General features: G+C 51.1%; 4 protein-coding genes across 4 annotated transcripts; 2 read left to right on the top strand and 2 right to left on the bottom strand.

Annotated features, from left to right (window-relative positions):
• Positions 1-34: 34 nt before the first annotated feature.
• Positions 35-4,641, top strand: N7468_001954 (cleavage/polyadenylation factor CFT1; the record flags this gene model as incomplete). The annotated part of the gene is made up of 9 exons (XM_058471251.1): positions 35-1,985; positions 2,038-2,327; positions 2,377-2,544; positions 2,608-2,970; positions 3,023-3,221; positions 3,304-3,379; positions 3,433-3,886; positions 3,942-4,089; positions 4,160-4,641. The coding sequence occupies 9 exons, from the start codon at positions 35-37 to the stop codon at positions 4,639-4,641; spliced, it is 4,131 nt and encodes a 1,376-aa protein (XP_058334392.1).
• Positions 4,642-5,809: 1,168 nt separating this feature from the next.
• Positions 5,810-7,664, bottom strand: N7468_001955 (NDT80/PhoG-like DNA-binding family protein; the record flags this gene model as incomplete). Its single annotated transcript, XM_058471252.1, has 2 exons — positions 5,810-7,436; positions 7,516-7,664. The coding sequence occupies 2 exons, from the start codon at positions 7,662-7,664 to the stop codon at positions 5,810-5,812; spliced, it is 1,776 nt and encodes a 591-aa protein (XP_058334393.1).
• A 2,784-nt stretch (positions 7,665-10,448) lies between these two features.
• On the bottom strand, positions 10,449-13,622 carry N7468_001956 (putative beta-N-acetylglucosaminidase; the record flags this gene model as incomplete). Its single annotated transcript, XM_058471253.1, has 4 exons — positions 10,449-10,562; positions 10,622-13,137; positions 13,263-13,381; positions 13,573-13,622. The coding sequence occupies 4 exons, from the start codon at positions 13,620-13,622 to the stop codon at positions 10,449-10,451; spliced, it is 2,799 nt and encodes a 932-aa protein (XP_058334394.1).
• A 1,359-nt stretch (positions 13,623-14,981) lies between these two features.
• N7468_001957 (uncharacterized protein) lies at positions 14,982-16,180 on the top strand (the record flags this gene model as incomplete). The annotated part of the gene is made up of 3 exons (XM_058471254.1): positions 14,982-15,045; positions 15,108-15,256; positions 15,317-16,180. The coding sequence occupies 3 exons, from the start codon at positions 14,982-14,984 to the stop codon at positions 16,178-16,180; spliced, it is 1,077 nt and encodes a 358-aa protein (XP_058334395.1).
• Between the last annotated feature and the right edge of the window lie 364 nt (positions 16,181-16,544).

Here is a 16,544-nt window from a genome sequence, read left to right on the forward strand (position 1 = left end):
TTCGTACGGACAGCTACCTTTTTTCCTTCCAGCAATGCAGTGCTATACGGAATTGCTGCCCCCAACGGGCGTGACCAACGCCTTGGCCATTCCATTCCTTTCTTCGACCGCCCGAAACCTCATCGTGGTGCGGTCATCTGTTCTCCAGATCTTCACCCTGCTCGGTCCTCCGTCGGAGAGCAGCGAGTCTAAACTGATACTGGAGAAAGAATATCAACTTCCCGGTACCGTTACCGACTTGAGTCGAGTGAAGATATTGAATTCAAAGAGTGGCGGAGAAGCAATCTTGCTGGCAGTTCGAAATGCAAAGCTCAGCTTGATTGAATGGGATCCAGAGCGCTACTCTATCTCCACCGTTTCAATCCATTACTATGAACGAGATGATCTTAGCCGAAGTCCCTGGGTCCCGGATCTGGGAAGCTGCGGTAGTACCCTCAGTGTTGATCCTAGTAGTCGATGCGCGGTCTTCAACTTCGGTGTCCGCAATCTTGCCATTTTGCCGTTCCATCAAGCCGGAGACGACTTGGTGATGGATGACTACGATTCTGCACTGGATGAAAAACGCCCAGACAAGTCCTCTCAAGGGGAAGCTCAAACTGGGAAACCCAAAGATGAGCAAAGCCATATCACCCCCTACGCCTCCTCGTTCGTCCTGCCCTTGACAGCTCTAGAACCTTCATTGCTGCATCCGGTCAGCCTGGAATTCCTCTACGAATATAGAGAGCCAACGTTCGGCATTCTTTATTCGCAAATCGCAACCTCAAATTCTCTGCTCCACGAGAGGAAAGACATTATGTTTTACAGTGTCTTCACTCTAGACCTGGAGCAACGAGCCTATACAACTCTCCTCTCTGTCTCACGACTCCCTAGTGATCTATTCAAGGTGCTGGCGCTACCTCCTCCTGTGGGTGGAGCTCTTTTAATAGGATCCAATGAGATCGTTCACGTGGATCAAGCTGGCAAAACGACAGCAGTCGGCGTGAACGACTTTTCCAGACAAGTTTCCGCTTTTTCCATGAGCGATCAATCAGATCTATCCTTCCGGTTAGAGGGATGTGTTGTCGAACGACTGGGAGGCGATAGTGGTGACCTATTGCTGGTGCTCAAGTCGGGCGATGTGGCATTGATCAAATTCAAGCTTGATGGCCGATCTGTGTCCGGAATGACTGTTCATTCTCTCAAAGATCAAGTAGTAAGCGATAATTTGAAATCAGCTGCTTCATGCTCTGCTTGCTTCAATGATGGCCACCTCTTCATTGGTAGTGAAGATGGGGACTCAGTGTTGATGAGATGGACTCATTTTGTATCTGGAAAAAGAATACGAGCAGAGCAAAATCAAGGAGTCAATGACTCTGAGGAGCTCTCAGAGAGCGAGCAAATAGACGATGATGGCTACGAAGATGACCTCTACTCTTCAGCTCCAGACCAGATCCGTATTGGCTCACGGCCGAATCCTGGGAATTCCACTCCTGAATTTTATCATTTCCAACTGAGTGATAAGCTTTCAAGCATTGGTCCGCTTCGAGATATCACTCTTGGTCGGGCCATGTCTCAGAGAAACCCACATGGTCATTTGTCTGAACACAACCCCCACGGCGAACTGGAACTGGTTGCCTCGCAGGGCTCTGGCAGAGCTGGTGGCCTCGTTGTCATTAAACGAGAAATCGATGCGCTGTCGACGATGTCTTTCAAGGTTGAGGGCGCCGATAGCGTCTGGTCGGCCAAATTGAATCAGCGAGAAGGAGAGATTTCCCCAAAAGAACCAGAGGGAAAAGATTCTTCTATCCAGTACTTGATTGTCTCCCGGCCTTCTGAGAATAATAAGGAGATGTCTGAGGTCTTCACTGTTGAACGATCCGGCATCAAGGCTTGCAAAGCTCCCGATTTCAATCCAAATGAAGACTCCACTGTTGACATCGCAACGCTGGCAAAAGGAACCCGCTTGGTGCAAGTCCTGCAAACGGAGGTCAGAAGTTATGACAAAGGTAATCTCGTGTCCGAAATGTGCCAAGTGAGCAATTTTACTAACAGAGCCAGATCTCGGCCTCGCACAAATATACCCTGTCTGGGACGAAGACACTGAGGAGGAACGCACTGTGAGAAGCGTTAGCTTCGCAGACCTTTATATTGCAATTATTCGGGATGATTCATCTCTTTTACTTTTGCAGACAGATGAGAGTGGCGACCTTGACGAAGTGGCCTTTCCGGGGCATAAATCTTCTAATTGGCGCTTCGGCTCTCTTTACCATGATCGAAGTCGATCATTTCACAACCAGGCCGAGGATCTTACAATCCTGCTATTACTGGATCATGAATCCAATTTATTGGTAGGTCTGTTTCAAAGATTGTAGGCGTGCACTCCTAATATCTTCACAGATTTTCAGCGTCCCCGACCTCAAGTTACTATGGACAATCAATGGCGTTGACTGCCTGCAGCCGGTTCTATCAGTGGAGCCTCCGCGACGCTCAAATACACGAGAATCACTGCAAGAGGTCATCATTGCCGATCTTGGAGATGAATCATTCATCTCACCGTTCTTGATTGTACGGAAATTGCCTTCTCTCCAAATTTCCTATGAGATACTAAGTAACAATTTGAAAATACAGGTTCGGACCAGAAATGACGATCTCGTGGTTTACAAACCTGTCTTGAATTTGTCGGAAGCTGATAATGAGCGAACTCTACGCCTTCTGTTCTTCCGCGAGGCGAACCATACCTTGTCAAATATTTCTTCCGAATCGTCAACGAATGGCACACTTGGGAGTCGACAAGGCTCTCTTCGAGTTCTACCTAACGTGTCAGGACTCAGCACCGTTCTCGTACCTGGACGATCCGCCAAGTTTCTTGTGAAAACGTCACAAAGTTCCCCTCACACTGTTCACCTTCGCGGTGAGTCCACGCGTTGGCTGAGTAAATACCATGCTCCAGCTGCCAGTTGCGAAAACAGCTTTGTACATGTGGATTATGAGGTACGTATCTCTCTAGATGAATAAGAAAGACCGTTGGCCTAACGTTTCTCAGAATAACGTCCAAATATGCCAATTCCCTCCAGGGATCCAGTTGCATCACTCCTGGCCGTTGCAAAAGGTCCCTCTCGATGAGCAAGTCGATTTCTTAACATATTCGACTGCATCCGAGACCTACGTGCTCGGTACAAGCACTGTGGTTGAGTTCAAGTTACCTGAAGATGACGAGTTACATCCCGAATGGCGTGGTGAATGTCAGTTTTGAACCCCTTCGAATTATATCACGTCTGCCACGTCGAGTCCTTCGAGATTGAGTGTGACTAACATAGTATGTAGCCACCGAATTCCTACCAGAAGTTCCCCAGAGTTCTATCAAAGTTATTAGCCCCCAGAATTGGGCTATTATTGACAGGTAAAGGCGCTTCTTTTGATGCTTCATGGATTCCTTATGTTAATTTGACCAAGTTACCCGCTTGAGCCCGCTGAACATGTGACGGCCGTCAAAAATGTGAACCTTGAGGTTTCCGAGAATACTCACGAGCGGAAGGATCTCATTGTCGTGGGCACGTCGATCGCGAAAGGCGAGGATATCCCAGCTCGCGGAGGGATTTACGTATTCGAAGTGATCGAGGTTGTTCCAGATCCGGACCGTCCTGAAACAGGGCGAAAACTGAAGTTGATCGGCAAAGAAACAGTCAAAGGCGCGGTGACAGCGCTCTCAGGAATCGGTGGCCAAGGCTTCGTGATCGTAGCCCAGGGCCAGAAGTGTATGGTCCGAGGCCTCAAAGAGGACGGAAGCCTTCTTCCCGTGGCATTTATGGACATGCAATGTTATGTGAATGTTGTGAAGGAACTCAAGGGCACAGGCATGTGCATCCTTGGTGATGCAGTCAAGGGACTCTGGTTTGCAGGTTATTCGGTACGTCCAGCTCGGCGTAACTGGACTTTGAATACGTGTTAATATCCAGCTGCAGGAGGAGCCCTACAAGATGACACTCTTCGGCAAAGATCCGGAGTACCTCGAAGTCGTTGCCGCAGATTTTCTACCGGACGGTAACAAGCTTTACATTCTGGTTGCTGACAGCGACTGCAACCTGCATGTACTTCAGTACGACCCGGAAGGTATGCAGCAGGCCCAAAATTTATCACTCTCTAGTTCTATGGTGGAACAGTGCACTGATGATTGCCACAGATCCAAAGTCATCCAATGGCGATCGTCTTCTCAACCGGAGCAAGTTCTATACCGGCAACTATGCATCGGCTGTGACTCTTCTTCCTCGTACAGCCGTATCATCTGAAGTTCTCGAAACCGGAGATGATTCGATGGATGTTGACCATACTGTCTCAACTCACCAGGTTCTAATTGCCTCGCACAACGGAAGCCTGGCTCTGGTCACCGGCGTTGCTGAAGAATCATATCGCCGACTATCTGCTCTGCAGTCACAACTAACGAACACGATTGATCATCCAGGTGGCCTCAACCCTCGCGCATTTCGCGCCGTTGAAAGTGACGGAAGTGCTGGCCGAGGAATAGTCGACGGCACTCTGCTTCGACAGTGGCTTAATCTAGGGAAACAGCGCCAGTCGGAGATTGCGGGCCGGGTGGGTGCGACAGAATGGCAGATTCGTGCGGATCTCGAGGCTATTGGCGGAGATGGTCTCGGATACCTCTGATCCTGCGTGTTCTCAACATCGAGCTCCTGATATTCCATAGACTACGGAGTTGCATGATCCCCTAGAATGATCCCCTAGAATGATCCCCATCCCGATCTCGATGCCTTAGGAACATACATAGCCTAACCAAAAATCATTTCGAGCGCATCTTTCATAAAAAAAAAAAATAAATAAATAACTAAATTAACCATCTGTCAATGTACAGTTCCCTTGTGGGTAGGCACGCTTTCTATTGGTGGCATGTCAGGCTCCCTGGACGAGAAGTAACGACTGGGTGATTATTGAGCAGATACCGTTATCGACGAAAGCGATGCTTCGTTTATTTTGGGTAATATAACCTTATACGCCGAATTGTAGCACTTCGATTTAGATCAAGTTTACCACCCAGGCTAGTTCAAAGGAAAACGGCGCTCTTCAAAATATAATTTCGCATAGATTGAGACCTGGACATAGCATCACGTAAATATATGGCCAGTCAGGAAGAGCAGTCGAACACAGCGTGACATCATAACACAATGGGATATAATCAAACCAGTAGGAACCAGATTCACAGACCCAAGAACCAGTCAAATGACACCCAGACCCAAAGATGGAAAAAAGAACGGAAAAAGGGAAAACACAACAAGAAGGAAGGATCCAGCCCTGTCCCAGCTCAATCTCTCGTGAGAGGCGACTGGTGGAGCACCTACCCAAATGGCGATGTCACCCTGCAGGAAGAAGAGGAGGGAGTCCGAAGTCGAGGTGAAAGAGAAGACAAGAGGGAAAAACAAAAACAATAACAATAACCAAAAAAAGAAAACCCAAAAAGCCCAAGAAACGCCGAAACGCGCTGTATTCGCCCATTTTGCACCCGCCAGACCCAAGACACCGATCGAAATCTCAATAAGCCTCAATAACCAATACGTATAAGCGCCGTTTCAAAAGAAGCCACCAATGTGACGAGAAGAGAGCAGCGTCCAAGACAAGGAAGGGATAAAAAAACACGCGCGATCCTCGAATGGGGAAGAACCCAGGATTCAGAATGAGATTGGGACTTCGCTTCTCTTCAGACGTGCGGATACGACCAGGGTTCATTCCCCTTCAGAAGCAGAAGGGAATAGACCATAGACCAAGATGTCTAGCCAAAATGCCAAAAAGAGAACTTCGGGCAGCAATACCCTCGAAAGGGTTAGAAGACATCTTCTGCCGCAAAGTACCGCTTGTTGCGGCCTCTTGAGGCTACAAACTTCATTTCCGGCATGTTCGTGTGATGAACCACATGAGGTCGATACACAGCATCCACGGGTGCTTGCCAATCATCCAGACCCAAGGGGAAGTATTCATATAAAAAGTCGGTGGTCTCGTTGGGAAACGGTAATGAGGACACGAATTGCTGGGGCAGGTTGGCAGTCTCTAGCAGCGGGAGGGAGGATGTAGCACTCCGAGAAGGAGCGTGAGAGATATTGTGAGAGAGCTTTCGCATTTTAGAAGGTGGGACTGAGTGGTCGATGCTGACTGAAGGTTGAGGAGGGAGTTCGTTAATATAGGGAGTCATAATCTTTTGATCCAGCTGAAGGGAAGCGTCACCACCGCCGTCTTCTTCGTCAAGCAAAGACAGATTGATGGGCGTTGCACTGGGGGCTGTCGTAGCGCCGACCCGCCGCTGATGATCTACTGCATGGGAAAGCTGCTCTGGACTTGAATGAGAGAAGATGTTTTGGTGAGACATCACATTGGAGGCCTGTGGGATTGGAGTCCAGTCGGGAGTGGCCTGGGGTTGCTGCATGAGAGTAGGGGGTGGAACAGACGTGGTCTCGGGAGAACTACTCTGAACAGTTCCGGAAGAAGCCTTGACTTTGGCAGGGGTCGCACTGGCGCGACGCGGTACAGACTCGCTGGTTGGGGTGCGGTTCAGTGCTGCGGCTGAGTTGGCTTGATTCTTGCGGGACGCGGCGGCGCTGCCGCTTAGCGGAAGGTCCTTTCGAGACTGGAAGTTCCGAGGACTACGGCCTCGGACAATCACCGGGCCTGATTGCACCTCTGAGATGGCAATCTTAGCCCCGGTAGATAGAGTCGCCACCACCTTCAATCGAACCACGAAGTGCTGTTGTAACTCCTTCCGACGGCCGTTATTCGCGGTAGCTACACGAAACTGTAGGCGTTTCCACGCAATAGGAAAGGTAGCGTAATCTGTATCCAGATCCTGGCCAGCCATGATATCAAGGGGGATTGGTGGAGGTTCTTTCTCCACCTTGGTAGTACTGCCGCTGCCGCTATCCTCGAGCGTGGCGCCAGAGTTAGCAGCCGCGGCAGAGGGGGTCTTCCAGGGCACGGAAATAATCTTGACGGGGTTTCCCTCTACTGATTCCGTAGCAGAAACGGTGAGTTCTTGGGCGAGAATGGGGATCCGGTCTCCTTGGTCAGTCATGATATAGCGCATCCCTCGCGGCAGTGTAACGGAGCCGGTGATCTGGAAGAGATTACGGCGATAGCAAGTCAGTTCGGCGCCTTGCTGGGGCGGGGCGTTCTCTGATGGAGAGGTGGTATAAGGCGATTCGGCTAAGAAGAACATTCCATGTAATTGTGCGGAAACGGACAAGTTCGTGCGGCGCATGGAGTAGTCGAGGAGAGTGAAATGATAGGCGGGAAGTGAGAAACTCAATAGCTTGTTGTTGTGGTCGATTGAGGAATCCTGGGGCTGCTCTGGAGGCACGGGGTCGAATGGAGGGACCATATCGGTGAAAGGGTCCTCATAACCGGACGGCAGCCGCCTCAGTGTATGCGGTATGCCATGCTGGGCGAACCCGAGATCGTCGCTGAAATCCTCATGAGCCTGCCATTTCTGAAAAGAAAAAAAGGGGGTGTAAGAGTACGAGCTCCCGGCCATAGACTTACCTGACAAAGGTCTCCGAGTCGAAGTTGGAGCGTTGATCTGGGAGATCGAGGCCGGGCATCGCATTGAGATAGTCGGTACTTTGAAGATTGCCGAGGGATAGCGGGCTAGCCAGGTAAGGTGGCATAGCCATAGTATCATAGCCCTCCATGGCGATATAGAGCAGCAGCAAGAAGGGGAGGGGAGAGGGGGAGGCGAGTAAAAGAGGGAAAAGGTATCAAGAGGGGACATGAGATGCCTCGAAGGAGGAAAGACAACGGATTCGGGGAAAAGTGGAGCCGCGGTTTTTGCGGAGAACGAAGACGGTCCCCCCTTTGGCCTCTTAGAACCTCAGCGAGATATCTTGTACGGAATCGCCCTGATCGTCCGTGGGCCCTGAAGATCATGCAGAATGTATAGAAGGCCGTTTCGGGGGTCGAGAAACCCTGAAAACGCCCCGATAAGATGGATCCTCTATCTACTGCGTTTCTGGCCTTTTTCTGACGCTTTCCTTTTCCCCCCTCCCCAAAATCCTTTTTTGTCTTTTTTTTCCTTTTTTTTTTTTTCCTTATTTCCCTTTTTTTCTTTTTCTTTTTTCCCACTTTTCCAATGTACCCTTTAAATTGCTCTTCTTAACCATTATTGGAAATGGATTCTTATTTCTTTTTCTTTTCCTTTTTAGAGATCAGCTTCTCAGACTAAATGGCAGAATGGACGAAAAAGGCCTAAGCGTCTGTCCGCATGTAGATTATAGACTGTATAGGCTGTTGGCTGTAGGCTGTCAGTAGTCTATAGGCGATCTCTTGTCTGGTGACGGAGGAGTTTCCCCCCCTCCTCCCCCTCTTGTATCACCTGCAAGTCAGGCCTTCTGGATCATTTCCATTCAAAAAAGGATGATCAACAGCCCGTCTGACCTGCAGCAGAGAGCCAATGGTATCTCAAGAAGCCAAACTCAGAAGCGACGAACCAGACAACCCCAAAGGAACAAGCACGGCCGCGATCGTGTGTCTCCGGACGTGCGCGTTAAGGTCCCACCGCGAACGGGCAAATCCAGCCAGGAACCGACCGCAGGCTTCTTCACCCGGATGCTCCGTCCAACCCCCGTCCTCTCTTGCAGTGGGGGCCGTTGAGGGGCAAAAGGTGGGACCCCCGGCGATGTCCGTCCCAGGATTTGCATGATCTTCTGCAGGTTCGCCGCCCGGTGATATCCCCAGGTCATACCCGTGTAATCTCGTCTGCGGCATCACGAGCATGTGGAACCCCCTCTAGAGTCGAGACTCGACATACCGCACTGGGTAGCGAGCAGCAAGAGGGGCAACGAAGCAGCTAAACCATGTGAAGTCGTTAAGCTTAGGGGATCAGCGCTTCCCCCTTCATCTCCCTGTGCATTTACCCGATTCGATTATCTCCGGTTTCCAGGCTTTCTGCTGAAGAGCCGGGTTGCCTGCTGCCCGGTGATTGGCGGAGCTCCCTTCAGAGCCCTTCCCTCTGATCCTTGGGCGCTTTCCCTCCTCTGGCCACTCCTGGCCACTCTGGCCGGGGAAACGAGCTGTCAGCCCCTCTTTTTGACCCTTAGGCCTTCTCAGACCTCCCGCCTATCTCGGACCCGGCCTCTTCATCCATTCCAGGCGCCCCATTGGGCCCCCATGGACTCTGGTTGAAATCAAATCAATCACTGGCCCGCGTTCCTCGATCCGTCCACCTCCGGCTATTGGCGTCACGGCCCCTGATCTCCCGAAGCTTCCACTTTACTTCCCGAGACACCTCAGATCTCGACGCGTTTGGAGGGACAAGGCCTTGGGCGAGCAGAAGCCTGGAGCGGAATGCGATCAAAGGAATGTGGGTCGAATCCCGGTCTAGCTTTGTAGGAGTATTCCGCCACAGATGATCACCTTCGGGCTCCGTACCTCGTAATAAGCATATCCTGAGGGCGGGGCTCGTACTTCGGACCGATTCGAACCTCAAACATCGTGAGCTTGTGCACTGTGCAACTTGAGCCATTTCCCAGATGATTTCGAGAGAGATCTGAGCGAATCAGCCGGGCGCTCTTGGGCGGATGGAACTAAGGCCCCGACACCCCGAAGCGGTCCGCCTTTTAGCAACAATAGCATTCACACCTTTCTTCCTCTTAACCGTTTGAACCGTGCCTACACAATTCCCGTGGAAATCCTCTTCCCGAGGGGGGGCTTTCGTCAAAGTGGAGTTGGTCCCCCCCGAGGAAATTGGAAGAAAAGCCCGTTCGTTAATATGGGAAGTTAATTTGTTTTCGACCTACGGACGTCCGGTCCACTAAGCACGCCGCATTCAGTTGTGCTGCCTCCGGGTCCACTTTTAATCAAGAATAGCTTTCTGATCCTTGCTCGGCTTTTCCAAGTTGGCTCTTATGTGGCGAAAACAGAACAACAAATGGTTCGAGAGCGAAGACCTTGCGGATCTCCCGTGATCGCCTTTGACTTGCTTACCATACTTCCCAGAGTCCAAAAAAGAAAATGATGTCAGATTGGTCCAGATGATGCCGTATGAAAGTCCAATCTGTGCATAATACACCTTATCATATACACATGAAATTGGAAAAGGGGCACCGAGGGAGGAGACAAGGGGGTAAAAGAGAAAGAGATCACCTAATATGAACTCCTCTGTGTATCTGCATCGCTAATCCCAGACCCACGCCCCTAGAACCCAAGGAAGGGGTCCGCTGGTATAAACTATGACCGCCCCTCCTCCCCCCCCAAAAAAATTGCTAGATGGATATCATAGATGCGGAAACCATAAAATCGAAGATAAGGCATGGATACAAAAGATCACCTCTCGCCCATATCAGGAGTTTTGCAGGTGAAACCAGGGTCAAATGGCATGGAAAGCCAAGAGAAAACAACCCTTTGCCTTCATAAAAAGGATTCAGGATCTAAGGGTGTCTCGAGTCTTGTAGACAAATCACGAAATCCCGAGCTTCTCTCTACGATGAATGCATCATGGTCCAGGTCGCCGCATCGGAATTTACCTCTTCGAAGCTGTGGAGCATGCTGAACCCCATGGAAGATAGGCAGTCGAAGTTGCCATCACCGTCCACCTGGATCAAGTTAGCGCAAAAGTTCATAAAAGCCGGATGGGGCAAAAGGTCCACCGTACACAGTCCATCACCACAGATTGAGCATTGAGCTTGCGGATCTGCTTGATAGCCAGCAGGATCAGCCCCTGCATGACGGTGGAATAATCATCGGCGCACGGGGAGATAACGGGCGACGAGATGCCTCCGACGGGCGTGTTGCTAGCGCGCAATGCAGGCATATGTCCCGCTAGCATCGATCTTTCGTTATAGATCACGATCGTACCGATAATCAAATCGTCCGACGAACGTTTGGCCCGGATCACCCCACAGTTGGGGGCGCCGCCCAGCGCGATGCGGTAGATGTCCGCGACCCCTTGCCGGGCATTCGTCTTGATGTGGTCGAGGATTTCTCTGGCGAAATCCGTGCCATAGGCCAAGTCATATTTCACATGCGCATTCTGCAAGGTCGCTGTCAACCCATCGGGCGGGCTCCATGTCGCCAAACTACGGAGCACCACGCTGCACACGGGCCGCGACAACGCGGTGTTCCAGCCTAGATTGGCAAACCACTGCCGCAGTCGTTTGCGCTCCACCGGACTGGCGGTAGGTATTCCCAAGTAGATACCCGGGAGCCGGGATCCAAGCTGAAAGCGCTTCATGCCTTTCTGCTGGAGAAGCGTGCGGATGGCGCGGCTGTGGAGGGAGTGTCCGATAGACAGCTTCCGCCGAGAGGGATCGACAATCAAGCATCCAATGACACCAGTACCGGTAGACCGGAAGAAGTAGGTGGCGCAGAATCCGTATAGCGCCTGCGTGCTGCTATTCCGGACGACGAAGTGCGCTTCGTCAATGTTCTCTTCGCGGAGAAGGAAGCTGTTGGAGGTGGCGCCAAGAAGCTCTGATCGCTGGCCCTTGGGGCAATCATCCCGGACTGCATCAAGCAAAGCATCTAAGGCATGAGCGTCTCTATCTTCATTCCAATTCTCTACCAGCCAGTGTTGTCGAGATTGGTGGATTTTTTGACTGCGGCTGATAGAGCCAGGCAATGATCCGGTGGCGGTCAGCTCACCACACAAAACTTTCACTAGTGTTTGCAGAGCCGTCTCGGTGAAATCATAGGTGCATATGTAGGTTCCAATAGATAAATCCGTAACAAAATCATATGGCGAGCTGACAGCAACGACGATCACGGGCTTGTCGTAGCGCTCGCCGGACCGAGAGTACTGTGACTGGCAGATGAGGGAGACGTGTTTTGAAAAGGCTTGTTGATATAAGTTGCGATTTGCGTCAGCAGTCACAATAATCACCGCGTTGGCGCGCTTGATGAGATCTTCATGGATGGGCCGTACGCCATTCGCGGTGTATGACGTGTGTAGCACTCGTCCATTGCGCTGGCGTGAGAGTGATCGTCCTAGTTCTTTGAAAACACTTTCTCCGCTCATGACAGAAGCACTCCGATCCAACGCAGCCACTGGTTCTACGGACCCATGTCTAGGTTCTTTCGCTGAGAGAGTGACCGCAGATGCCGCTAATGGTTTGACCAACGGCGTCAGGAGCAAGAGTTCCTCGGCGGGAGTGATGATATTGGACAATGGTAACAGATTGTTTTTGTCTCTCATTACCGTGATCGAATTATTGTAGGCCCTGATTGAAAGGTTGGTATGAGAAGGCTGCATCTGTGTCAGGGAAAGGACGCCTGGTGGGTTCAATGCTTGCTCCCATGAAGTGATTCGCGCCTTAAGAGCGAGGACACGTCGTAATGATTGCTCAATGCGGTGGCGGCCAATTATGCCATTCTCGACACCGAGTTTCAATCCGTTGATTGCTTCTTGCTGGACTGGGAATGAGCGACAGAGCAAGATCACATCACAGCCGGCATTCTTCGCCATCACCGTACCACCACCGACGCCGATGTTGTGTGTCAAGGCTTCCATTTCCAAACACTCAGACACAACCACTCCATCAAATTTGAGGTCTTTCCGGAGAAGTTCATCCACTACCTGGTCGCTTAGGCAAGCATGCATAACATTCACGCCAGCTGACGACATTGAAACTCCACCGACCATCATGGCATCAAGGCCTTGGTTGATAGCGTTCCGAAAAGGGACCAATGCGCTTAAGCTGAGCTGCTCGAGAGACTCGGTGATGATCGGCATCTCGGCCTCAGACCCAAGAAATTCAAGGTTGCCGTATGATGGAAAATGTTTCCCACATGTCGCAAGGCCTGCTTCTTGGTATCCTTTCATAGACTGCACGCCATATTGTGAAGCTTCTTGTGGATCATCCCCAGCTGTGCGAACCCCTAAAGGCTGATTCCGTACATTTGTCAGAACATCCAAAACCGGACCTAGGATCCAATTCACGCCGACAGCCTTCAGCTCTTGCGCCGTAGCGAGAGCAACTTCGTAGGCTAATTCTTTTGATCCAGTCGCGGCCAGCCCCATGGCGCTCGGGAACTGGCGGATATATATCTCATCATATAAGCTATTCACACCTCCATTCTCTTGGTCTAGTGATATAAGCAACGGCACCTGATGGCCAGCATTGCGAGCGATAGTCTGCAGTTCCAGTACCAACATGGTTGCTTCCTCCGCAGCTGCCAATCGTTAGCAAATCCATGCTCTACAGAAAAGAAAGAAGGATAAAAAAAAAAGAAAGACAGAAAAAAAAAAGAAAGGGCTCTTGGGGAAGAGCCCAGGAGCGCAAGCCGGAGTTTATTACATTTCAAATTCTTGGCTGACAGGAGGACAGACCCCAAATGGTAATCCTCAATCAGCGAACGGATCTCTGGGCTCACCGAGGTGCCATCAAAGCCCATCATGAACAGCTGGCCCATCTGCCTGCCACAAGGGTCAGCATCGTATGAACCTCACACCTCTCCAGATGTGATATTTCCCGAAGAGGTAATACTCTAAATATCGGGGGGGGAGCACGGACGAGGTTCCACAGTGCGCGAAGAAGGGATGGATAGGTCTGGGGACTGAGGCGCAGGATGGATGGTAGATGCGCCGGAACTGGGCGATCGACATACCTGTCTAGATCCTCCCAGCCCGGGGGCAGCATGTCCTCTTTCGGGGCCATGGCCCTGGGGTGGGGGAAAGTAAGGAATGCCAGCGGCTAGGTTGAAGGAACAAGAAGCTGCAACCAGGATAGGGGGGTGGCAGACAACGAGGTGGGACGGCTTCGATGGTGGTGGGTATGTTCAACCTAGTCCAGCACGTACGCGCATCGAGCTGGAAACTCCGAGGTCGCAGTCAGGTGACAGAGGGAGCAGCGTTGGTGTCAGGCCAGAATAAACTGTGCTTCCAGAGCCGCAATCGGATGCGCACAGATAAGATAGCGCATCGTGGTGGTACGTACCTGGCTGAAGCTACGAAGGAGCTGGTGTTCCCCGGACTCCCAGGGCTCCAGGAGTTTGAGCTAAACCCTGAGTCATCATCCATTTGCAGTTACCTAGGTCAATTTGGGTCCACTACCACCAATAATTTGGCTGGAAACTAAAGTCTCCTCAGTTCTCTTTGGGACACAATCAGCTGACTGAGAGGGTCTTGTTTGTGTTTGTCGGGACTGGTACCGTACCATACCAGAACAGCCGGTAAAGAATCGAAGATGACACGCATTTGCCGGCAGAAAACTACAACTGGAGGCCAATCAAAACCGGCCAAGCCAAAGCGGCAAGGTAAAATGCAGCAAGCGGTGTAAACTAAATGCCCAGGTGTCACCCGCACGGCTTACTTAACCTGATAGACTGGTTGCGACGTAGGGTTACAATCTCCCCCAGGTTTTCTCTATATCGTCTCTCCCGTTTTGCCGACTTCACCGGATGCAACTTGCTTGGATGGAACCTTCAGTTCCAGCTTGACGGTAGACGTTGGAAGGGTTTGGGCCCAATCACCAGCCGAGAAACACCCCTCCACCACGTCATCACTATACTTTATCGTTGACCACCACATGGGAAACACCGGATTCTATGCCGCCGAACCAGGAAGGGTACCTGCTTTGGTTATCAGGCCCGAGTTGATTCCCGTCATAGTACTCGTATCACTTTCGTATGGCGAATGAGATTTGAAATGCCAATCTCGTGGGGGCATCTCTGGTGGTTTTTCGATTTTCTCCGCAGACGTCATGGCCACCATCCACATGGTGTATGCGACGATACATTGCAAATCTGTGGTGGTGTAATACTGTAAGGCGGCCCCTCCCGGACACTGCGACGTGGAGGATCTCCTTTGTCACTGTTGTACACTGGAGCTCAACGTAACCTGTGAGCCTTGGGGCCAATTTCGACTTTTTATGGGCGACGTTTTCTTGCCTTTCCTTGCCACCACCTCTCTTTGCGCCTGCCGACTCTTCGCCTCACCTATTCCTCTTCCCCCGCCCAACCCGTCACTCCTAGTCCTCCATCTGTTCTTCACTTAAGCTCATTACTATCTGGGCATCATGCGTGTTATCATTCGAGAGGACCCCGAGGCCGCATCGGTCTACATTGCCGACTACATCATCAGTATGTGATAGATTTGCGACTGCTCTGACCCCCCGAGTTTGCTTTGCTCATTTCACCTCCAGGTCGGATCAAGGCCTTCAAAGCTACCCCGACACATCCATTCGTCCTGGGTCTGCCCACGGGAAGCAGCCCTGAGATCATCTACAAGATTCTGGTCCAGCGTCACCGGGCCGGGGAGATTTCGTTCAAAAATGTGGTGACTTTCAACATGGTACGTGCTCCCTAAATACATATACACCAATAGCATCCTATGCTCACCCAATACACATAGGATGAGTATGTGGGCCTGCCTCGTGACCACCCCGAGTCCTACCACAGTTTCATGTACAAGCACTTCTTCTCGCATGTGGATATCCCGCCCCAAAACATCAACATTCTAGATGGCAACTCAGCGGACCCTGCTGCGGAGTGTGCTTCCTTCGAGGCGCGCATCGCACAATATGGAGGTATCGAGCTTTTCCTTGGTGGCGTTGGCCCCGATGGCCATATTGCATTCAACGAGCCCGGTTCCTCGCTAAGCAGTCGCACCCGCGTCAAGACCTTGGCTTACGACACAATTCTGGCAAACTCGCGATTCTTCGATAACGACGTCAATAAGGTGCCTCGCATGGCCATGACAGTGGGTATCCAGACTATTATGGATGCCCGGGAGGTTGTCATTGTGGCTACTGGCGCTCACAAGGCGTTCGCTGTGAAAAAGGGTCTAGAGGAGGGCGTGAACCACATGTGGACTCTCTCTGCGCTGCAGCTCCACCAACATCCGTTGGTGGTTTGCGATCGTGATGCGACCCTCGAGCTCAAAGTCAAGACGGTGCGCTACTTCGAATCCATCGAGCAGGCAGGCACCGATGCTCGTACGCAGGGCCCGGCTCTGGTTTACCGCCCTCGCACTTATGTTCCCGGCCCAATTCCAGTCAAGAAGGCATCGCCCCAACAGCCAACCCCTGATTCGACCCCGACCAAAGTTCCCAAGGATCTGCGCATCAACACCGAACTTCATCGGACATTTGACGATGAACTGACTCCCGACAGTATGTCTTCGCGTATGGTAGATTCTGCTATCGGAGGTATCGACGGCACCCTGCACAATGACCTGCACTTTGATCGTATGGGTGCCAGGATGACCGCTCTTTAGGATGAGCTCATTTCTTGCTCTTCTTTTTCGCTCCGTCTTGACAATTGCACATTCGGGAGAATGGATATCGGGTTTCAGGTTGTTCCAAGGTTTTCGGTATTGCTGCATGGCATTTTATTCCTTCTCGCTTTTTATCTTTTCAGGCGTTCTACTTATTATCCCTCCGTCGTTTCGAGATTGATAGATTGAGGAGATCAGATATTCTTTGGGATTTGCATTCGATAAGTCATTTAGACGCAAGGGACTGACTTTCATTAGTATTAAAATCGCTTGAGGTGAATCAAAAGATGATAATTTCTATGACATTTTTTGGAACTGGACGCCTGCCTGAATGACACGGCTTAAATAGTATTATCTCGCCAGG

The sequence above is a fragment of the Penicillium chermesinum genome (assembly GCF_028974085.1).
Source record: "Penicillium chermesinum strain IBT 19713 chromosome Unknown utg000002l:1.0-5270490.0:1.0-5274688.0, whole genome shotgun sequence".
NCBI lineage: Eukaryota > Fungi > Ascomycota > Eurotiomycetes > Eurotiales > Aspergillaceae > Penicillium > Penicillium chermesinum.